General features: G+C 51.9%; 1 protein-coding gene across 9 annotated transcripts in view; it reads right to left on the reverse strand.

Moving 5' to 3' along the window:
- Positions 1-786: 786 nt before the first annotated feature.
- The window catches only part of PRR5L (proline rich 5 like), a 73,741-nt gene continuing 52,244 nt past the window's right edge, over positions 787-22,283 (reverse strand). For 7 of the 9 annotated variants that reach the window (XM_033410828.2, XM_033410822.2, XM_033410839.2 and 4 more), the window contains 5 exons: positions 20,408-20,499; positions 19,181-19,363; positions 16,579-16,719; positions 12,275-12,401; positions 787-3,962 (listed from right to left, as the gene is read on the reverse strand). In XM_033410828.2, the coding sequence (XP_033266719.1) occupies positions 3,568-3,962; positions 12,275-12,401; positions 16,579-16,719; positions 19,181-19,363; positions 20,408-20,499 (938 nt within the window). In that variant the 3' untranslated portion in view covers positions 787-3,567. The remainder of the gene's footprint in view (positions 3,963-12,274; positions 12,402-16,578; positions 16,720-19,180; positions 19,364-20,407; positions 20,500-22,283) is intronic. The other 2 variants (XM_049712961.1, XM_004264015.4) reach the window with 2 other exon arrangements.

Below are 22,283 nucleotides of genomic sequence, written 5' to 3' on the forward strand. Positions count from 1 at the left end.
CATAGTTCACACTTCCAGCCTCTGAAGGCACAATAAAAAGTATGAACGCTCTCCTTGACCTCCTCCAGGATCTTCAGTCAGTTCAGGTCACACCTCTCTGAAGCCTGTTACAAAGCCTTCAGGGGTCTCAAGCCAACACTGCTGCAGCCCTCCCAGGAAAATACTGGGTTGGCCAAAAAGTTCGATCGGGTTTTCCATTGGCTCGTATGGAAAAACCTGAATGAACTTTTTGGCTAGCCCAATATATGTGGAGAGCAAAATATTATAAAATTGCCTCTGCGGGATATATGTATAACTGATTCACTTTGCTGTACACCTGAAACTAACACAACATTGTAAATCAACTCTACTCCAATAAAAATTAAAAAAATAAATAAATAGCCTCTGCCCAACAGAACCGAAGGGGCATATATGAGGAGATGGTTTACAAGTAAATACGGTAAGTGCCCCCTCCAGGTCACTCAGGAAAGAGACCAAGCTGGCTTCAGAAGAGGCCTTGCCTTCTCCGACTTTGTTCGGTGTTTTCCAAGCTCCTTTGCAGACAGGCTGTTCCTCCAGGAAATGACTTGCCAATCCAGACAAGGATGGCAAGCCAAGCCCAGGGGAGACTGGCTGAGGTCAGGCTGCTGCCTAACCCTGGGGTGGGGGCAACAGGAAACGGAACATGGCGCCAGGGAAGGCAGGCTCCTCACACAGGGAGTGTGAGGACAGGAGGCAGAAAAGATCTAACGGACGCTCTGTGCTTGCAAATTCAATCAAGACACGCAGCCTGGGAACAGGGCAGCATGTACAAAATGACGTTTATTGAATCCATTTTGGAAACGGACAGCATGAAAGGTTTTTGGTTTCGAGCCCACTCGGAGTTTAAGAGTCATGATCATTTCCTGTCATTAAACCTCAGCCACTGGAAGATCCTAGCTTAAATAACAAAAACGAATCTTCATCTTGTGAAGGGGAGAAAAAGTGGTTAAAAACACTACGGTTGGACTTCCCTGGTGGCGCAGTGGTTAAGAATCCGCCTGCCGATGTAGGAGACACGGGTTCAAGCCCTGGTCCGGGAAGATCCCACATGCCGCGCAGCAACTAAGCCCGTGCGCCACAGCTACTGAGCCCGCGTGCCACAACTGTTGAAACCGGCGCACCTAGAGCCCGTGCTCCACAACAAGAGAAGCCACCGCAATGAGAAGCTCGCACACCACAACGAAGCGTAGCCCCGGCTCGCCAAAACTAGAGAAAGCCTGCACGCAGCAACAAAGGTCGAATGCAGCCAAAAATAATAATAAAATTAAAACAAAAAAACAAAAAACAACACTACGGTTGTCGCTCTTGCAATAGCTCTGATGGCTAGAATGCTCATAGACATCAGCACAATTTTTATATGTACAGTGTGAAATACTGTACAAATATCAGGTGTGTACATCAAAGGTAAAGTTGTAAACTGGCTAACATTCATTAGCAATTAAGTACACTGGGTCTGTACTGACACTTCCATTCTCGGCAGAAGAGCTTACATATTTAACTGATGACTGATGTCCCCATCAGGGGCATTTTGTGTGTGGAAAAAGCATTTAAAGACATATATATCATTCAGGTTGTAAACTAAAAAAGCAAACCCAAGCATGATTAATTACTTTGCCTGGATCAATAAATACTAGTCCCAAGTGCTAAGTGTACCAATAAGGACAGAAGCCATCAGTTAAAATAAATCATCATGTTGTTACCTACTGATACCTGTTAGTGAATTTGTGGACTTTATCTAACGCATACACAGATTATTTTTTGTTTGAAATTCTCAGAAGATCTCCTTTGGACATTTCTCTTCCATCAATCTCTTAAAAGGCTGAAAACAAAACAACTTTTTAAACAAAATTTCCAAATCAAAAGCCATCAAAAGCATGCCTCTGGTCATATTTCAAATCTTCACCCAGAAGGGAAATGCTGTCAAGGCTTAGATGAGCTTAGAAGCTTTCCTCCTCTGTTGGCAGCTTAAACTGTCCTCATTCTCTCCCGGCCACCTCCTGCCATATTGGAAGCCAAACTGGCTCATGTCTCTGACATTTCATAAACAAAGTTTCCAAAGATTAACAGGATACCTAGAAGGTGCCAGAAGGGCCCAGGGGCCTTCTCTTTTTTCTGGAGCTGTTATCAGTGGGGCCAACAGGCAAATACAAAAAGAACAGGGAGGTCAACGGAGATAAAAAGCCCAGACCTGGATGGAGGGAGGAGTGCTGAGGATATATATAGCACAGTACCAAAGCCCGCTGCCCCCAAAAACATGTCAAGGCCCCACAGGTTATACATTCCAGGCACTTCTTTAATCACAGGGAATGGACATCTCTCCAAAAGGTCCTGCCCACATCTTTCCCAGCTCCCTGCACTGTAGAGCACTGAGACATCCCATTTGCTAGAACTCTCAGCTCATGAGACAAGCTGAGTCTCTCTATCTCAATAGAGAGAGCAACTTTTCCTATAAACCACAACACTCACAAACACAGGCCACACTGGATTCAAGTCCAGCTGCTTCCAGAGCTCTGCGGCCTCTAAGCCCTGCCCACCACGGATCACTTTCACCATGGACCACTTCCAGTCTCCTTTCTTAGGGGGTTTGCTGTTTTTCAGTTTGAAGACACACCCCATTGGAAATGAGCGGTGCAAGATCCTACGTGCAAATACTTGCAAGCAATTTATTTTTGAAACGATGCACATTTAAAAAATTCAAGTCAAATCCAGGAACAGACTGGTTGGTTGGTATCAGCTGGCCCCACCCCCACAATAGGAAAAGGGTCGTTTCTGAAATGAGAAAGGGAGGGAGGCACCAGCTACTCCACCAGGAAGGTTAGTTCCTTGAGTCGGGGAGGAAGCCTGAGAGGGAAATGCTGAGGCTTAATCAAAGACGGGGTTCCTCCAGCACTGTGGCCCTCCCGGGCCAAAAGCCAAGGGCAGCACACAGGGTCTGGATATAGGTGAGGACGGACCCTCACCCACCGGTGGGGCCACTCTTTCCCAGTAATTCTGAAACTGAAATGAAAGCTGCATTCCCAGAGTCAGGCTTGTGAGGGGCTGCAGTCTACTTTTACTCCACACAAGACGGAGAGAAGAGGTACCTCTCTATTGCCTCTTTTCACCCATCGGCCTCTGTATCACAAGGACCCTCAAGGGGAACTCCACACGCCAACACATCCTTGCTGGCTGTGTGTGTGGGTCGGACGACTTCCTGCTATAGGAACGGCACTGCGATATAGGGCTGGGAGGATCAGATAGTCCAATATCTGAGGGGAAAAGCCCAGAGAGGAGGATTTGAGTTGAGTCAGGCAGGCAAGGCTGAAAGTCAGAAGGTGAACATTAGGCAGTTGGATCTGTGTGGCCGCCAAGAGGTAGGTGGTCACAGTCATGAAAATGGAGAGGCTCACGACGGGGATTTTCCCAAGGGCGCTCACACTAGCCTGTACCTGGAAAGGCATAAGGCGGCATTGCCCAAAGGAAGAGCTCCCCTCGGCGGTCCTCGTGGATGAAGCCGCCCTCATCCTGGTGGCCAGGCAGGAGCTGGGAGGTCCCAGAGGCGGGCATTCAGCTGAGGGATGAACAGTTCAGCTCTGAGTCCTCCTGGCTGCCCGCTGCCACCTGCTCTGGTTCATCGGGGCCATCAGTGATGTTGGGCTCACTGGAGCACTGCCGGTGGGGCGGCGGGAAGCTGGGTGGCAGAAGCAGGCACTTGTCCTCGCCGCCAGGCTCCTCCCCTAAGCCCGAGTGCATCCTGGTGGCCATGGCCAGCAGCTGGATGTCCGAGTGGGCATTGGCCACCGTGTGTCGCCGGACACTGCCACACTTCTCTAGGTAGGCCTCGCCCTCTTGCTCCGTCAGAGGGGTCAGGGCCATCTCGTTCAGGGGCCGGCTGACGGCGGTCATCGGGGAGGCGTAGCTCAAGAGCGTGACCTTGGGCCGGGCCCTGGAGTGGCGCCTGGCTGCAAGAGAAAGACCAGCAGAGGTTGTGATTGCAGAGGGGTTAGTGGGGGTCAAAAACTCCTAATGAATTTGGGGGACGAGGAAGGCGGTGGCCCCACCTTCAGAGAGAGCTTTAGATGAAGCCCTAAAACGTAAGGGAAGAACTTGGCTATGTCTAAAGGCTTCTGTTGTAACTTTACTTGTCTATGCCTGATATGCCCCCCACAGTAGGGGTCACCAAAGGACTTTCCATGGTTGATTAGGTCCAAGGGAGTCTCCCCCCGCTTTCCCCGCTGCTGCCCGAGCTTCATGGGATTTGCCCTCAATTCCCTTTCAACCAGTCTCCTCTGAAGACCCGGGCACTGGCTGGACCAGCTGCCAAAAGAAGCCCTCGGCTCTATTCAGCATGATGTGCTCTCTGCAGTGTCAACAGAGGAAGTGGAAAAGGCCTCATAAGCTTAGGTCTGGAGGAACAGGTTACTGGGGGGAGCTCGGCTATCAAAGCGAGGGCAGTGGGACGTCCTCCAGATCGTCCTGAAGCTGGACTATCGACGCTCCCAGCAGGTCAGTGGTCTGAGACCCGTGTTCTGTTCAAGTCAATACTCTGGAGTCAACCAGCCTTTCACAGCACCAAAGAATGGATGACGCTCTGTGGCTGGCCCCACTGAGGAAGACAGAGAGAAGGCTGGACAGGAATTATTATAAAACTGCTGCTTCTTGAATTCTCACCACACTCTAGAAAATATGCTCAACCTCAACATGCTTTTGTCTTTTGAATCCTCCTTAAACTGAACCTAAGTTATGATCATTTTCTCATCTGTAAAGTGGGAGACAATATGAATATCAGAGAGGCAGTAACAAGCCTACGCTCACACGGACAGAACGTAGTAAAGCTGGGACGCAAACAAGGTCTGTCTCACTCCAGACCTCACTCTTGCAAGCTGCCCACACAACGTACACATAGTGAGACTGAGCATCTCGTGGGAAGGACAAGCCACGTACATGGGGTTCAAATCCAGGGAGAAGAATCCAAAGGAGGAAGCACGTGTACCAGCAACACCCAGTTCCGAGGGCCTCTCATCTCCCGCCTTCACAAGGACCAGGCCAGTCCAGAGACCTACAGTGTGGCCGGAGTAGGGACCAGGGTAAGCCTGCCTCCCCAAGGTCCCAGGGAAGCCTCCTCTGCAGGCACTGTCCTCTTCTCCCGCTCAGGCACTGTGTCTGCATCACGAACTGGATGAAAGACCCCAGCGAGGCAGAGGAGGTGAGGATGGAGGGCTGAGGAAGGGTGGGTTCTGTTCAAAGCCTTTTCTCCTTTTCTTCGGCCCTCTTCCTGCCAGTGCACACGTCTCCCAGCCTTCCAACCGCCTACCTCGTTGCGTGTGTCGCTGCTTTCCCCAGCTCCCTCATCCCTGAGACCCCAAAGACTCAGCAGGGGATGCCGTGGGGAGAAATGAAGAAGGGTTGACTGCGCTGGTACTCCCAGCACCCCTGACAGGATCACAGAGGGGGAGGGGGAAAACTAGTCTCTAAAGGGAGGGCAGACAGTGCTCACTGGTCACACGCTGGCCTTGGGGACACTCGGCCCATGCTGCTCTAGTCTAGTGTCAGCTCTTCCCATGGATCTGGAGGCCCTGATACATGTTCTCAGCATGTGCTCCTAGATGGGCATTGCAGTGAGGCTGCCATGTCCACCTGCAAAGCTCTCAGCAGTTCCCAGCACTGGACGATTTTCCATGTCCATATATGCACATGTGTAGTTACGTATATGTGCATATGTATGTACATACGTGTGTCTATATGTATACATATACACATATATATATATATACACACACATATACACACACACATAGGTATAAACAATGACAAGAGAATGAAATGCTAACCCTTAGGACTAAGTTCACCAAGACTACTGGCTCAGAGCCCCAGGGGAGCTGTTTGGTGCTAATAGCAATAACTGATATTTCTCAAAACCAAACAATAATACATAGAATTTAGAGCTTACTGAGAGTGTTCCCATCTGCCGTCTCACCGTTGAATCCCAATCTCCCTCTGAAACACTAGGACGGCTCTCATCCTCCCCATTGCTCGGAGGAGGAAGACTGAGACTTGGCCCAACCCTCTGAGGCTCTAAATGGCAGACGCTCCCCACTACACACCGCTGCCTCTCAGGGCTCCGCCGCTGCGCTTGAGCCGGCCCACCCTCTGAATTCAGGTAACAGCAAACACGGCCTCCAGTAGTGCCAGACAGAGGCTGCGTCATCAGCCCCTTCTCTGGGGAAGAACGAATAGGAGACAGAATGCCAAGGAGCCACCAGGACAGAAGAATCGATGCCAGACGTCGGCAGAGGTCCTCTCAAGCATGGGTGCTTGTACGTGCCAAGCCGCACATTTCTATAATGTTCCCACGTTTTTACAATAACCATGTATTACTTTTATGATCACAGAAATCGGTAACTGTAAAGCAGGAGCACCGGAAGAGTTCAGAGAAGCAGGGACCTCATTAAAGAACCATCCATTACAAAATGCCCTTGAAAACAATTCATTTCTCTCCTGCTGCTCTTAAAAGCAAGCACACTCTAGGTTGGCAGTGGCAAGACCCAGGTTGTGGCCCTACAACCAGCCTGGCAGGAGACTGGGCTGGACTGTTCGGTGAGCATTGACTACATGCAGATCCAGGAAGAGGAAAGAGGTAGGACAGAGCCCAGGCCCAGGACATGGGATGAGGTGAGGGCCTGGGGGACAGATGTGCACGGTGGACACACACAGAAGCTCTGGGGGAAAGAATTCGTTTGATGATTTCCATAGTAGAATGAACTAGCAAGGTGTCTCAGATGGGGGCTTGGGCATTGTCCATCTCTCACACCGTTAGTTCAGCACCCCAAAGGCCCTGGAGGGTTCAACAGGCAGCAAACTGACAAGACAGGCCACTTGGGCTGCTGCGGAGAGATGGAGCCAGAGGGAGGGCGGCCAGCCTGGAGGAAGGGGTCCCCATGACATCTGCCCCCTCTTTCAGCAAACACATCTTGAACTTTGTGCAAGATGCTGTGCGCACTGCTGAGAGCAAGAGAAATGTAAATCTGATATGGGGCCTGCACGGGGCCTGGAGCGCAGGGGGTACGTGCGTTGGAGAGGGGTAGAGTCTCAGGCGCAATCATTAACTGAGCCTCTACTCTGCACTGTATCAAAAAAGGACACGCTTCACTGACATGATCTCCTGCTAACTATTTTGCAGAAAAGGAACCTGAGGTTGAGATGCTATATCATTTTACAGCCACGATTAGTGATGAAACCGGGATTCAAACCCAAGGCTGACAGCACAGCCCTTGCTCCTGACCTCTGGGAGGCCTGCACACAAATCAGTGTCAAATGGCAGGGCAGGGCTACAGACAGAGCACTCTCAGGATTCAGAGGAGGAGTCGTGAAGAGGGGTCGTTCTAGATGGGCCTGCTCCTTTGAGAGGGATGGACAGCCTGCACCCCAGCTGGTGGTTCATTTATCCCCTCCCTCGGACGAGAGGTCTATGCCAGGCCTGGGATACAGGTGAGCCACATGCAACGAGCTCCCGGTCTAAGGGGGAGACCAACGAATAATCAGGCCATGACTACACACCATGGTAAGGGCCAGAATGTGGTTTGGGGTCCAGAGAAGGGAAGGGGAGGTACATACAACTCCTCACCTTCCACAGGCCCCAGGCCGTTCTATCTGGGGCCCATAATACAGCAGGTGGCAGCTCTGCCTGGGCCCTGCCCTGAGACAGGGAGTCTCCTTCCTCCTCTGTGCTCGGCCCTCTGCAGCTCAGAGACGTTAAGTAACTTACTCCAGGGCACACAGCTGAAGCCCAGCCCTTGTGGTTTCCAGGGCCCCGTTCCTGCGGCTGGCCTCACCTCTCTCCTTAGGGCTGTTGCCTGACGCTGACTGAGAGGCCTCCAGCTCTTCCTCCTGCATTCTGGGTGGAATGTGTTGGCTCCCAAGACTAGGTGTGGGCACAGCCGAGACCACAGGGGCCGCTGGGCTGTGTGAGTCCCCTGGGCAGACAGTGTGTCCTTACGAAGCTCCCACTGGATTCCAGAGCCAACCCCAGGACAAGTATATGCCAAGCTGTGTCCCCGGCGAGGTCAGACCCCGCTAGGGCCCCTTGGGAGGCCTTAAAACTGAAGAGCAGGCCTGGAGCTGACAGCGGCCTCCCCACACCGTGGCTGCTTGCTCTCTTTTCCCTCTTTTTCTTATCCGTATCAGGGAAAGCTGGGCCCTGCCACTCAGAGAAGGAAATTTCCATTAAGGGACTGACTAAGCTGTGGACCTCCCCTGGGGCCTAAAAACTAGTCCCTCCCCTGCAAGGGGGCCCTTGGAGCAGGGAGAGGGGCTGGGCCCTGCCACCTCCTGTACCCACTTCCAGGCCTCCTCCCGCCTGTCACATGGGGTATGGCGAGGGGAGCCTTTGTTCCCCCCTCACTCCCCAGGCGCCCTGCTGAGCCCTGGCATTCATCCCTCTGCTCCGGAGCCAGACGTGGCAGCTCCTTTCAACTCCCCAGAGAGAAGCAAAGCCTGGAGGAGGCGGTCCTTTCTTGGGGACTCAGTTCCCAGGCCTTTGATCTCCCAGGCTCGCCGGCCGGGCCCCACTGGAGTGGCCCCCATAAGGCAGGCATTGTGATCCCTGCCCACCACGTCCACGGTGGGCGTCCCTCTTCAGGCCCCGGCACCTGAAAGCCCATGAATGCCTACTGGGCACGGGGACGAGTTACAGTATGTTGAGGAAAAGGGCCCTCCCCCGAGGGAGGACACAATGGGGATACATGGGTGGGAGGCCAGGCTTCCATGTGGGAGACACTGCGCACTACCCAGGCCAGGGCAGCGGCCTGCAAACTTGGGAAACCAGAAAGGTAGAAACATGGGCCTGACCTCTGACAAAGCAGCCTGGATTTTTTTGTTTTCTTGGGTTTTTTTAAGATTTCATTATCTTCCTCCTCTTCCCCACACTCCGTCTGCCCCAGAAAAGTGACAGCTTCGGCAGGGAGGACACACACACACACACACAAACACACTCTCACTCCATCACGGCCTTGGACTCATCTTTTCTCTCTGAAGCGAGCCTTGCACATCTGCAGGGTGAGGCTTAACTCTCAGACCCATCGGCCTGGCCAGTAGGAAGAGGGCCTGCCCTTGAGTCCCCAGATCAACCCGTGTGGGCACGTGGGTGCAGTGGGGAGCCCCCTGGAAAACCACTTCTCTGGCTCTGGTCACCTACCCCATGTGACCCGGGGGGCATTTCTTACCAACGCTGAGTCTGAGGTCATGACAGCAGGCACCCTCGCAGCGGGCATGCCAAGCCCTTGCTCAGGGCCTGGAAGGTGACGAGCATTTGATAAGGGGTGGCTTTGGAGATGACGGTCCCAGCTGCCCTTGACCCCTCCCACCGAGTCAGGCCCAGAGCGGCCGTGGCAAAGCCCTCCCGAGGGTCCAGGGATCTCTCATGTCCGCTCCATCTCCTCAGTCTTTACCTCGGCCGGCCGTCATAACAGGCAGCTGCCTTTTCCACAGGCAGGAGAAATGTCATTGCCTCCAACCGACTGAGGGGAAGACTGAGGCCCAGAGACTTCTCTCTTTATCTAGAAAGGGGTGTCCTCGATAAGGAAGGGCACCTTCGTGGCCGTGTTAGCTTTTTGGTATCCAGGGGTTTGGGATGACATGTCGGTCTCGGACACCTCTTGGGCTAAGGAGTGTGTGGACAAAGAATGTCGGCTGCCGTGTCAGTAAACAAAGGAGTTGTGGCCATCAAGCCCTCAGCCACAGAAGCTGCCCCCTGAGGGGATTCAGGATGGAGAAGAGCAGGATACTGGCCCTAGAGAGTTAAGGTGGGTATCAAAGGAATGATTTCAATGAGCCCAGACTCTTGCATCTTCCCATATGCAGAAAAGCGCAAAATTCACTGACTTGAGACGTCTGTTTTTCTTTAACAGTATTCTCTCAATGTTCCGACTACCTGGTCTTTGTTGCAAAAACTTCTGCATATCCTGGCTCCTCCCTTACCTCATTGGAACAGTCCCTCAGAGCTCTCTGAGAAGCTGTCTTCTGCACTTAAGTCCTCAGTGTGTCCGTCGAATAAAACATAATTCTCAACTTTCAGGTTGTATATTTTTTTCAGTCGACAACTGAGAGGGAAAGACCAGCTCCTCCGCTGTCCCTCAGTGAAATCAGTCACCTCCTAGGAGTTGACGGAGTGGGTGGGGTGTGGGTGGAGTGTGGGGAAAAGCTGGTAAAGGGCAAACAGCTCCGGGCTTTGGAAGCCTGTCTCCAATAGCCAAGCGACCTTGACCTTCATTCACCTCCCCTGTGCGTGGGAAGGTGGTATCCAGCCCACCCGCACAGTGCCCAGGATGTGGTCTGTGTCCCGGGGCTTTCCGTGCCATCAGCCACGCTAAAACTCTAAGGCCCTCTCAGTTCCTCCAATGCTTCACCCTCCTGCTCCCCGCCCTCCTCCCCCCAACTCCAAAACCCTCCCAAAGATCCTTCCCTTTGCCCGGGACAGTCTTCCTTTCCCGTTTACTCAGCTAACTTATATTCATCCTCCAGGTCCCACTGCAGATACCACTTCCTCCAGGGAGTCCTCCCTGATTTCCCAGTCCCGGTGAAGTCCTCCTGCCGTGGGCCCTGGACTTCCCCACTCAGAGCACTCGTACACTGATGAGTCATCGTCTATTGCTTGTGACTTCCTCACCAGACCCTGCATCCCAGAGGGCAGGGATGGGTCAGTTTTGTCACAGATAAACCTGCAGCACCTCACAAGGTGCCAGGGACAGGGTCTCAGTACACATTTGCTGAAACAATAATATAATAAAAAAATAATCAAAAGAAGGTCATTTCCTTCCCTCTCTGCCCCTACTGTGACAACGCCCCAGAGAAAAGGATTGTCCTTGGTATAAGAATAAAACCTCAGGCCTTTGGTTTATAATTTGATGAAAGTATGTTTTAGTCTTATTATAGCTGAAAAGTTGAAGGTATCCCTTCTTAGAGCAAGTCCTCACCAAACAAACTTCCAAATCTATTCTTGTTCCCGGCTCTAGGCCCAGAGGATGGTGGGGTCCGTGCCATGGCCTGGCTAACCCGCTGACATCTTGACACCTGCCCCAAAAACTCGGGGCCAGTTGCTGGGCCAAAGCCGGAAGGTGGCGCCCAGGCCTCCTCACGGGGAGGGCAGGGGACTGTTTTCCTTCAGCCGGGTGGAATGAGGGAGGGAGGCAGAGAAGGAGGGAGTGTGGAGGACCAGGCTCGGGCCAGCACCCTCGGATCTGTGGTGGCTGTGGTTACACTGGTGTCTCCAGAGAAGCATAAACGGGGCCTGAAAACTGTGGCCGGCCCTGCCTTTCTCTGCAGTCCTGAGGCCCAGGAAGGGGCGGGAAGCCTGCTGGAGGCTGCTCCTCCCCCCTTTTCTTTGAAGCTCAGCTAGGTCTCCATGCAAGCAAGAAGAGGGGGCAAAAGGTTCCAAATTTGGGGAATCCCTTTCCGCCTCTGCACCTGTCTGTGGGTGCTGGTCACCCCAGCCCCAGGTACAGACGCCGCCCATCCGTCTAACAAATATAGTTTTTTGAGTGCCTACCGTGTGTCAGGCACCATCCTGGATGCTGGTGATAGAACCACGAGCCCAAAGTTCATGCATTTGGGGGATTTTCATTTCAGAGGGGAACTGAGCCATATCTTTTATGATATTCTGTAGCTATTTTCCCATCTAGGCCGTGGTCTCCCTGAGAGAAGGAACAGACCCAAGTCATCTCTAGATTCGCCAGGGTGACTAGTACAGAGCCTGAATGCTAGCTTTACAGTCACTGAAAAAGGCCACAACGGGATCTGTCCCCCAGTCCAGGAGCCCCTGTCCTTGGTGTGAAGGCCCCGGTGGTAACTATAGAAATGTAGTGGGCAGCCAGCAGCTGTACCTCCAGCCACACACACAATGAGCTGGCTTCACATTCTGAGCTGCTTTCAAAGGGAAATTCATCACTGGTGGTTTTTCCACTCATGGGGGGATGGGGTGCAGTAAGGCTGTTTCTGGTATGAGATACAGGAAAATTAACATCGCAGGCACCGAAAAAGATCAAAGATGCGGATCAAACGAGCGCCGCCACGGAGGTACGGTAACAGTGCCTTGGGAGGAACTGCCAAGAGGGGAGGTTACCGAGACACAGGCCAGCGGGAAACACGAGCGATGGACGTGCAGAGATTTGCACGACGCACATGGGAAGCAAAGGGCTTGGGGTATAATCGGGGCTCGGTAAGACATAGCTGGTATCATTGCCACGGAGGCTCCTGGCAGCTTGAGAGCCGTGCCCCTTACCCAGTGTGTACGTGGGGCCTGAGACGCTGCGGTCCTCGCTGATGCCGAGGAAAGGAGAAACGACCTGCTTCACCAGCTCCTCCAGATGCAAATAACCCTCGCTTGGGCCTGTGGGCTCATGGACACTCTGGAAATAAACACCCAAGAGAGACAAAGGTCAGTCAAAGTCCGACTACCCTCCTACTCTATTCAAGGCAGGCCGCATCCTTGTGGCTGAAAGGAAGGACAGCCAGGACTGAAGCCTCAGGCCCTTGTAATGGGTGGCAGTGACCAGCACCGCGCACGGAGAGCACCGTGGCCTCTGCGGTTGGATCCCACCCCGATGAGGGGCCCGTGGGAACTGTCCCCACCCCAGCTCCAGGGCTGAGGTCTGAGTGGTTCCAACCGTAGCACTCTCACCCGCACTGTCACAATGACTGTTTCACACAGGGCACACAGGCGCTTTATATAAGCACTTCATGTGTATCAGAGCACAGAGGCCTCCCAACAGCCCTCATCATCTGCCTTATACACATGAGTTAAGTAAGACCCAGAAAGCTCATGTAACTTGCCCAGGGAGACACAGCTGGACAGCGGCAAAAACCTGGGACCAGAACACAAGCTGTCTGGCTCCAAGCCCGTCTTACTGCCCCTTGTTAATTAGCTCGAAAAGAAAGGGGAACAGAATTTGGAGAAGTCCAGAACAGTAGAAGAAAGGGGGTGTCACTGTGGAACTAGACACACATTTAGCACCAAGATGAAGGATCAGTTCAAAAGCCCAGCGCGACAGGAGTCCTCAGAGCTAAAAGGAGCCAGAAGGTCACCAAGGTTTTCTAGAAAACCAGCGGACTCCAAGGGAATTCAGTTTCTCACTGGAAAGCCCTGGAAGCCAGGTGGTCTTGTTGAGGTGCTGCAGGGGAGCAGAGACAAGGCTCTGCGGGGGCTATGCTCAGCCCAAAGGGTGGTCCCATCGAATTCTCAACGCGGAATAGGTTTTATGTCACCCTCACTCGAAAAGTGAAAACTCTCCACTGCACTGGAGTTTTGGAGGCTGGGCCATGAAGGGGGAAGGGCCAGTCCTACAGGCTGGAGATCGCTGGGTGAGGGGTAAGAAGCCCCGAAGGAAACTGGCTGACGTGGTCCCTCGTCAGCTCCATCACCGTGCGAAGGAGGTGGCTGGGGGCAGTGGGAGGGAGGGGGAAGCTTAAGGAAACACAGAGGAGGCTGAGGAGGGGCTGTGATGCAGAAGACTTGGGAGTTAGGGCTGGGAAGGGCCTGGAAAAGAAATGAAGAGAAAATGCAAGTGGGGCTACCTGGCGCTTGAAGTGGGTGATGATGGGGAGACGACTTGGTGGTTTTTCACGCCCCCAGGTTCCAATACTGCTTAGCAGGAGCTGAAGCATTGGGAAAGGCCAGCAGTGGAAATAAGATGCTTCACACACAAATCTGCCCAAATGGAAGGGGATCCTCCAGGCAACAGAAGGGCGCAGGGAGCCTTATTCATGCTCCCAGAGACCCACCCCCGGCCTCAAAAGTGGACCAGTTTCAGCCCCAAAACCACCTTGGTTGGGTTTCAGAGCTGAGGAAACTTTTTTTTCTCATTTTTTTAATGCCTTGATATTTCTTATCTAAGCCTCTCCCCCTCTACAATTCCTAAGCACTAAACAGAGAGGGATGACAGAATAAGGAAAAGAGGAAGGAGGTGGGAAGAAAATGCTTAACTAACAAATGCATTGATCCGGAGCTGGGTGGTTTTCTCCCTGGGCTGAGAACTTGACTTGCACACAGCCCTCTAGGAGGGAGCTGCCCTCAGCCCTTGGCCTGGCCACTGGACGGGCTACGTATCTGCAAGGCCCAGTGCAAGAGGAAAACGCGGGGTTCCTGGTTCAAAACTTGTTAAAGAGTTTCCCGATGGCGACAGGAGATAATTAAACCAAGCACGGGGCCCTGCTGAGACTGGGGGCCCTGGGGGCCGGCCCGGCAGGGAGCACTCCTGCTTGGCTTGGCGGGTCCCCTAGGAAGGGACCATTCTAGGATGGTCTCAGACCTGTCTGCCACTGCCAGGGGGAACCGGATCTCCACAGTGGTCAAGATCTCTGGCTCAGCCTCTTCCTGGATAGCCTAAGGACAGGAGTTCATGGCCCGCAGTAGTTTGAAACCCTTGTATATTTTGGGGAGGGAGGGCTTTGTTCAGGGACATTTTGGAAAAGCACTGGGAAAGGGAGAGATGGCCTGAGAAATGGCTCTTTTCTCCATATGAGTTAGGCAGGGAAAAACCAGCCCCAGATCTCATGGCGCTGTGGGAAGTAGGGGCCCAGGGAGAGAGCAGAGCAATTCTAACTACTGGGGCCTGAATTTCCTGTAGCAGGAATGGTCCCAGGGTAGTACAACCTGCACGCTCCATTCAGATCCAGAAGCTGCCGCCCCTGCCACCCAAGGAGCTGGACCTGGACTGGGGAGAAACCTGCCGTTGTCACTGTCACACTCCCGCCTCCGGCTTCCTGGCTCCCAGAGTGTAGAAGAACATGGACCAGGGAACCAGTCCCAGGAGGCCCTCGGGGAAATGAGGCCAAATGTCCTGTGTTAAAGAGACCATCTCAGAAGCTCATGGGGCGTCTCCAAGTACCCTGGGAGGCTGCGGGAGGGGAGGCAGCGGTAGCCGGGAGAGGCTAGGTGGGAAGGTAGAAAGAGCGAGAGCTGAGGAATGGGTGACAAATCCAGCTCTCTTACAAATCGGCACGTGACCTTGAGTTAGTTTGCCAACCTCTCTGAACCTCCATCTCATCTGTGAAATGGGAAAACAGAGACTGTTTCCTTGCCCGACTTCCCACAATATAAATGGAAATGGAAGTGTGGAAGCCCAACTTTCCTTTCCTAATCTTCCTCTCCGAATCCCAGAGGCCTCCTTTTCTAGACTCCTTCTTCAGGACCCAAGCCCTATTTTATGCTTCACAGACCTGAGCTGCATACGCATGCTTTCCTATCCCCATTCCTTCTCCTTCCTTTTCATAAAAATACTTGACCTGGTATTCTAGCCAATGACACCCCCTCTTGTTCTGTTAGGTAAGCCTTCCTCCTCTCTGACCTCAGGAAAGGGGGAGAAGGCCCAGAAGGATGGCCCAGTTAGAGAACCGGAAGAAAACAGCAGCTGGTGGGGAGGGAGAGATCAGGGGTTCCACACCTGACGTTCCACCCCTACCGAGACGGCAGCCAGGGAACCTCACCATGACCAAGAATGAAACTGTCTTCCTTGAGGATGGGCTCAGAGCTGAGGCTGCAGCATCTGAACTTGGTACAGAGGTCAGAGAGGCATAGCAGCCACATTTTGGGGATGTCCTTAGGCCACAAGCCTTGTTTCTTGGAACTGTGCACCCCTATCCACAGAACCGGGCTCCCGGAGGCCATGTTTATTCTATGTGATCCTATTCAAGGTCCTAGCCGATTGCGCAAAGGGGAGTCACGTAGCCCGAGCTGGGCCAATCAGTCTTTCCCCTGAGTGTACATGGTTCTAAATCTTACTACCTCGTGCTGTGGGACCTCAGGCAAACACATAAACTTCCTGGGTTTCAGTCTCCTCATCTGTAAGACGGCACTAACAACAGTGTCCAGCTCATAAGGTTCGGATTATCTGATTCAGAAAGCAACACACTTTAAGTCCTTGGCCCACGCCTGGCAGATAGCCGGGAACCAACCAGGGTTAGCTCATCTTCCTATCGTTGATCTGGAATTGGGATTAAGAGATGCTAGGCATCCACCTGGGTCATCTCTTGGTGGAAACATGCAAGCCGTGGGATGCCACGTTTGTCGGCGCAAACTGAAGCACTGACTGCAACTCTGCAGAGAGAGAGAGAGAGAGAGACCAAGTCCAAGAAGGCCAGGAGAGGCAGGGTCAGAGAGAAGCCAGGTGGACCAGATACGAGTAGAGACCAGTAAGTGGAGAGAGGCTGGCAGTTTTGTGGGCTGACGTGGTCTCACTTGTGGCTGTAGCCCCTGAGGACCTTTCCTGTGGGTTCCTGGTCTGGCTTGAGCTGGGATGAACTGGGTTCTGGTCGTAACTTACAACGCGAGGCTCCCTGACATGACAGGATGGGGGAGAAGGGTGTCCACTCCCTGAAGGACGGGGCAGTGTGCCTCTGGCTTCCCCCGGGATCCCAGCACGCAGCACAGCACCAGGGACCTTGACGGTGCACAGTGGACACACAGCAAATGGACAAATGAACTGGAACGTGACCTATGACACTAAAGGACACTAAACTGAGCCAGGGTGCTCTGGCCACAGGGCCCTTTCCCCCTCAACCTGCAGTGATGTCTCCGCCCAGCCTCACCTGCAGGATGAGCAACATCTGGACGATGGACGAGGGCAGCTGGGGCTGGGCCAGCAGCAGCAAGTCATCCAGCTTCACCTTCAGCAGGACCAGGTCTCGGAAGCCCAGCAGGGAGATCTGGCGGATGGTCAGCTCCTGGCCCTGGCAGGAGAGAAGAAGCAGCAGCATCGGGAGGTGAAAGCTGGCGGGATCTGCCACCCACCACGTGGGGGCCAGCAAAACAAATGGATGGTCGGGGGGAACGAGGTGTCTGCAAGGCCCGGGGGGGGCTGTCAAACAGTCACAGACTTGGCCCCTGTCCTTCAGAACAAAAGCCTCATTTACGATAAGGTGTGACTCGCTGATTCGAAAAGATCCATGCACCCCAATGTTCATAGCAGCACTATTTACAATAGCCAAGATGTGAACACAACCTAAATGTCCTAGACAGATCGCTGGATAAAGAAGGTGTGGTGCGTGTATATAAATACACACACACACGCACACGCACACGCACACGCACGAAGGAATACTACTCAGCCATAACAAGGAATGAAATTTTGCCATTTGTAACAACATGGATGAAACTGAAGGGTATTACGCTTAGTGAAATAAGCCAGACAGAGAAAGACGAATGCTCTGTGTTATCACTTACACGTGGAATCTAAAACACAACAAACTAGTGAATGTAACAAAACAGAAACGGACTCATAGATACAGAGAACAAAGTAGTGGTTACCAGTGGGGAGAGGGAAGAGGGCAGGGGTAACACAGGGGTAGGGGATGAAGAGGTACAAACTACTAGGTATAAAATAAATAAGATACAAGGATATATTGTACAGCACAGGGAATATAGCCAATATTTTATAATAACTTTAAATGGAGTATAATCTATAAAAACATGGAATCACTATGCTGTACAACATTGTAAACTAATATTGTAAATCAATTATACTTCAGATAAGGTGTGACTCAACCTGCCTAGATGACCCAAAGGTGATACAAGACACGTACAGTGGGGGCCATGGTGTGCTAGTGGTCAGAAAGGAGGAAGATGAGGAGAAACGAGACGGAAGGTCAACAGCGCCTCCCTACAGGCAAGGCTGCTTCCTCAGCTTCACCCATTCAATACCTGCTCACCTATCATGTGCCAGGCAAAGAAGGAAACACAGGACCTGTTAGACTCTTCTGCAAATGCAAGAAACACAGGAAGAAAAATCACGGGGAAAGTAGAAGAAAGGGACTTGTTCAACCATGTAGGCTGGGGGCAGAGGGTGAAAACAGTAACTAATGATCATAAGAGCTGTGACCCTTACTAAGCTCTGACCATGTGCTAGGCTTGATTCTCAATATCCTAGATGTAAATGGCACATTTAATCCTCACGACCACCTCTGAGATAGATACTACTCTAAAACCTGCTCCACAGATGAAAAACCCTACACCCAGAGTGACAGCAATTTACCCAAGATAGAGCTGATCTCAAACCTAAACTATTTGATTTTAGAGCTCCTAAAGGTTCCCAAAACAGAAAGGGAAAGGAGGGCCCATTTCCTGGACTCTCCTCTGCACATATACATACAGCGCACAACAAAAATCACCTTGGTAGAGGTGAGGTATCACTAGGGTATCCTCCCAAAGACGACATAGCTTCCCATCCCTCAAGTTGACCAAGGTTTAAGGAAGTTTTGCACTTCCTGCAACTCCTTAGGGTTTTACAGAAACATGGGCAAGAGAGGTTTTGCCATCCCCACATCCCCCTACCCTCCAGTCCCAAGAGATACACGCCACCCATGCTTCACAGGCTCAGCTTAACCACTCCTGGATTGCCTTCCCCAACCACCTCCAATGACAGCAGTCCCCCCACTTTCCTCAAGGTCCTACAGTTTCTATTCTTTGCACCACATCCCAGCACTCGGCATTGACTTTCTATCTCATAGGTATCTGTACCCTCGCTTCATCGCCAGGACTCCTTTCACTTTACAAGACAGAAAAAGGCAAGCAAAGTTCCACACCCTTGAACACAGTGGGCACGCAAACACATCGTCCAGTGAGGAAGCAGGTCTCACACAGACACTTACACAGCGAGAAGGACCTAGCTGGACAAACAGACACCTCTGGGGGTGTCACTACCAGTGGTAAGAGTCCCTAACTCAGGGGTTCTCAGAGTGGGGTGTCTGGACCAGCAGTAGCACTTGGGAAATTGTGTGGGGGAGGGGCAGACAGGGGCAAGAGCAACCCTTGCTAGATCTTAGAATTTTTCAAGAGAAGCAGGACAGTACCATCCTCAGACTCATGCAACTGGGCCCCTGCCTGGATCTGAGGCTAAGAGGGCCCCTCTTGGGCCTCCAATGACTGCACGGGGCCATGCCCACTCAGATCCCTCCCCCCCATTCTAAATCCATCTGGGTGTCCGCACCTTGGAGTTCCCTGCCCAAATGGTCCTAAGGGGGACCTAGGTCTACACTCCCTCTCCAGTAGGACTGCCAAATAAAGCAGAGGCTGTCCAGTTAAATTTGACTCGTTTTTTAGCATAAGTATATCCCAAATACTGCATTATTCATTGTTTATCTGCAATTTAACTCAGCATCCTGTATTTTGATTTGCGAAATCTGCCAACCCTACCTCCCTGGTGTGTCTTCTTAAGACCCACTGTTGGCCGAAGAGTGAGTATTGCAGAGAAGGGAGAAGTCTGTGGACACAGGGAGTGAACCATCCACATAAATGCTTCAAATCCTCTCGCAGGGGTGCAGGGTGGAGCTGAGGATGAGATGAAAAGAGCAGTGCGCTGCAGGCCAGACACTTCTCCTGGAATTGTTAGGGGCAAACCTGAATTGGGAGATGGACTCTGAAGGCATAACCTCCCAATTTTTAAATATTTGACATGTATTTAAAAGAATTCCAACTTCCTTTAAAATACCACTCAGAGCAAACAAAGCACGTGGGCCCTTACCTCTGGTCCAAGGTAATTCCTACCTTTGCTAATGGCTGCATTGTTGCAGCGCCCACGCCTGCACTTCAACAAACCTGATTAGATATGATGCCTTAACCGCAGTGGGAGGAGCGCTCGTGAGCACATAGCAGCATAAGCGTGTGACAGAGACATACATTTTGGAGAGGAATATTTATTGGTCAGTCTGCCTGAGAAGCTGTCCATTCTGACCCGGCACTGACCAGTCCTGCTATTGGCCCCTTCAGGAAGGTAGAGGGAAACCAACGCATGTGGTAGAATGAGCTGAGCTCACAGAATAAGAAGCATAAGAGATGCTACTCGGTTTTACTCTAAATTCCTCATTCTGCAGGAGATGAAACAGAGCTGTGCCTAGAAACAGGAAATGAGTTTGCCCAAACCCAGCTACTGATTCCAGGTCCCCAGTTCTTTCTGCAACATCATGGGCCTTCTCGTATTCAGGAATCCCTTACAAGGGGTGAGGAACATTGTCCCTTTCCCACAATTTGGGAGCCACAGAAAACGTGCCAGAAAATTGTGCTTCAAAGAAGGGGGTGGAGAAAAGAAAGAAAAGGAAAGAAAAAGTCTCCTTGCCCCACCTTCCCTACTTCTGAAAAGTAAGAAGAAACAACCCACTCCAAGAATATACAGACATACTCAAAACCAAGAGGGAAGAGAGCGCCTACCAATTGCTAGGTCTGCAGGCACTGCTCGTTGCTTGAGGTTAGATGCTGACTATAGAACAGAGTGGCCTTCCAAGGATGTCCGAGGTCCTGAGCCGGCTCAGGCAGCGCCCAATCCCCTGGTTTTCCCCCATTCACTGGCAGGCCCCAGGGGGCAAAGGCCAAGGAATGAGACAGGCTGCCCAGACCGGCAGGAGGATGTTCCCCAGTAAGACTGACCTGAACTGGATAGAATATTGCCTGCAGGGTGGGGAGCGTCTCAGTGAAGAAGTGGTCCCAGACGTCAGCCAGAACCTCCATGCGATTTTCACCTACATGAGGGCGAGAAGATGGGAGGGGAGGAGGAAAGAAAAGACCTTGGTCATTACTTGCAGGAGAGGCCAGGAGACAGTTCCACGTCAGACGGAGCATGGGACGGTCGTGAGAGGAAGCTCATTACCTACTTTTTTTTTTTTTTTTATAAATATTTATTTAGTTGCATCAGGTCTTAGTTGCAGCACACGAACTCTTAGTTGCAGCACGCGAACTCTTAGTTGCGGCGTGCACGTGGGATCTAGTTCCCTGACCGGGGATCAAACCCGGGCCCCCTGCATTGGGAGCATGGAGTCCCAACCACTGCACCACCAGGGAAGTCCCTCATTACCTACTTTTGATCCACAAGTGTTACTACAGTAAACATGGGATTGGATGGGAAAACTCGACTGAAAATATGCCTTCTCTCCCTTAATCCAGAAAAGGGAGCTGAATTTTGAAAAGCACGCCATAACTGCTATCGTCACGAGAATGGTTACAACATTATCAGGCCCTGTGCTAGATTATTTATCTATAAGCTATCTCACGAGTAGACGCTATTACCCCACTTTACCTCAGACAGGCCAGGTATCTGGGCTCAAAGTCACACAGGTAGAAGGCCAAGCTGGGATTCCAGAACCCGTGCTCTTGCCCGTACAATCCAGAAAGATCATGTGCACAGTTATAAATTATTTTGTTTTTCATAATCACTAAGACACTGGCTTTTCAGTCTAGATTTGAGCTGTCACTTGAGAGAGATGGAAAGAGGGCTTAGAAACTATCACCTCCACCCACTGTAACCGGCAGGGCATTACTCTCTGAACAGTCACCTGCAAAACGCGGGACCCACCTCCTGACGCTATGCCTACCTCATCCCCCGGATCAGGAAGCCCAAGCCCTGGCCAAGCGCCACCCCCAGGCTAGATGGACATAGGTCACCCAAAGCCACCGGAAGGCTGTTCGAGGGACTTTGCACCTGCAGGAAAGGCAGGCACTGGCAGAGCAGAGCCTGCACGGTGCCTGCTGTTTAATGACCTAGATAACAGAGCTGACTGGGCACTATCTCTGCTCAGCTGAGGCAGGGAAACTGGGTCAGCCAAGATTAGACCCTGAGAGATGCGTCTGGCAATGCACGGCGAGTTCCACTGAGCCGATCTTGAAAGAGTCATTTAGTATTGTCCATCTATTAATTTAACGGACAACAAAAGCAGTGGCTGGCAGAGAAAACAGAACGAGGGCGTGACTAGTAGCTAGCAGGGCCAAAGCTGTGCAGATTTTGAAAGGTCAGAGTGAAATACACTGGAGAGAAATGCAAATCCACAGCACCCTCTCCTTTCCCCCACCGTATGCTAATTACACGTTGTTGGAATCGCTCATTTACTTCTCTCTGTCTCCTCCACTAGAATGGGAGTGAAGGCCCCGGCCCTGTCTGTGCTGCTCACCATTCTATTTCTAGCACTTAGCCAGACACATCAGTAAATCAATGTTTGGAAATCTTTAAATGAATGAATGGCAAGTACCGAGTGCATAGGTTTTTGCAGATACTAGGGCTGGTGAGTGGAAGGAGGTTACCTTTTAACCCAAATATGGGACAGGACAGAGCAGGACTTAATAGCTAGCTCCAACACTGTCCTTTGCTCTTAGATAAAGAAACCACAGCATAGGCAATCTGGCTGGGGAGAGTCTGCTTCCTTCTTCTGTGTCTTCATCCTCTTCTGCGACTTTTATTTCAGCCCCTCGTGCTCACCATGCCCCCTCCATGCCACAGGGCCTTTGCACGTTCTACTTCCTTTGGCTAGACTGT

This window comes from Orcinus orca, chromosome 8 (assembly GCF_937001465.1).
Source record: "Orcinus orca chromosome 8, mOrcOrc1.1, whole genome shotgun sequence".
Taxonomy (NCBI): domain Eukaryota; kingdom Metazoa; phylum Chordata; class Mammalia; order Artiodactyla; family Delphinidae; genus Orcinus; species Orcinus orca.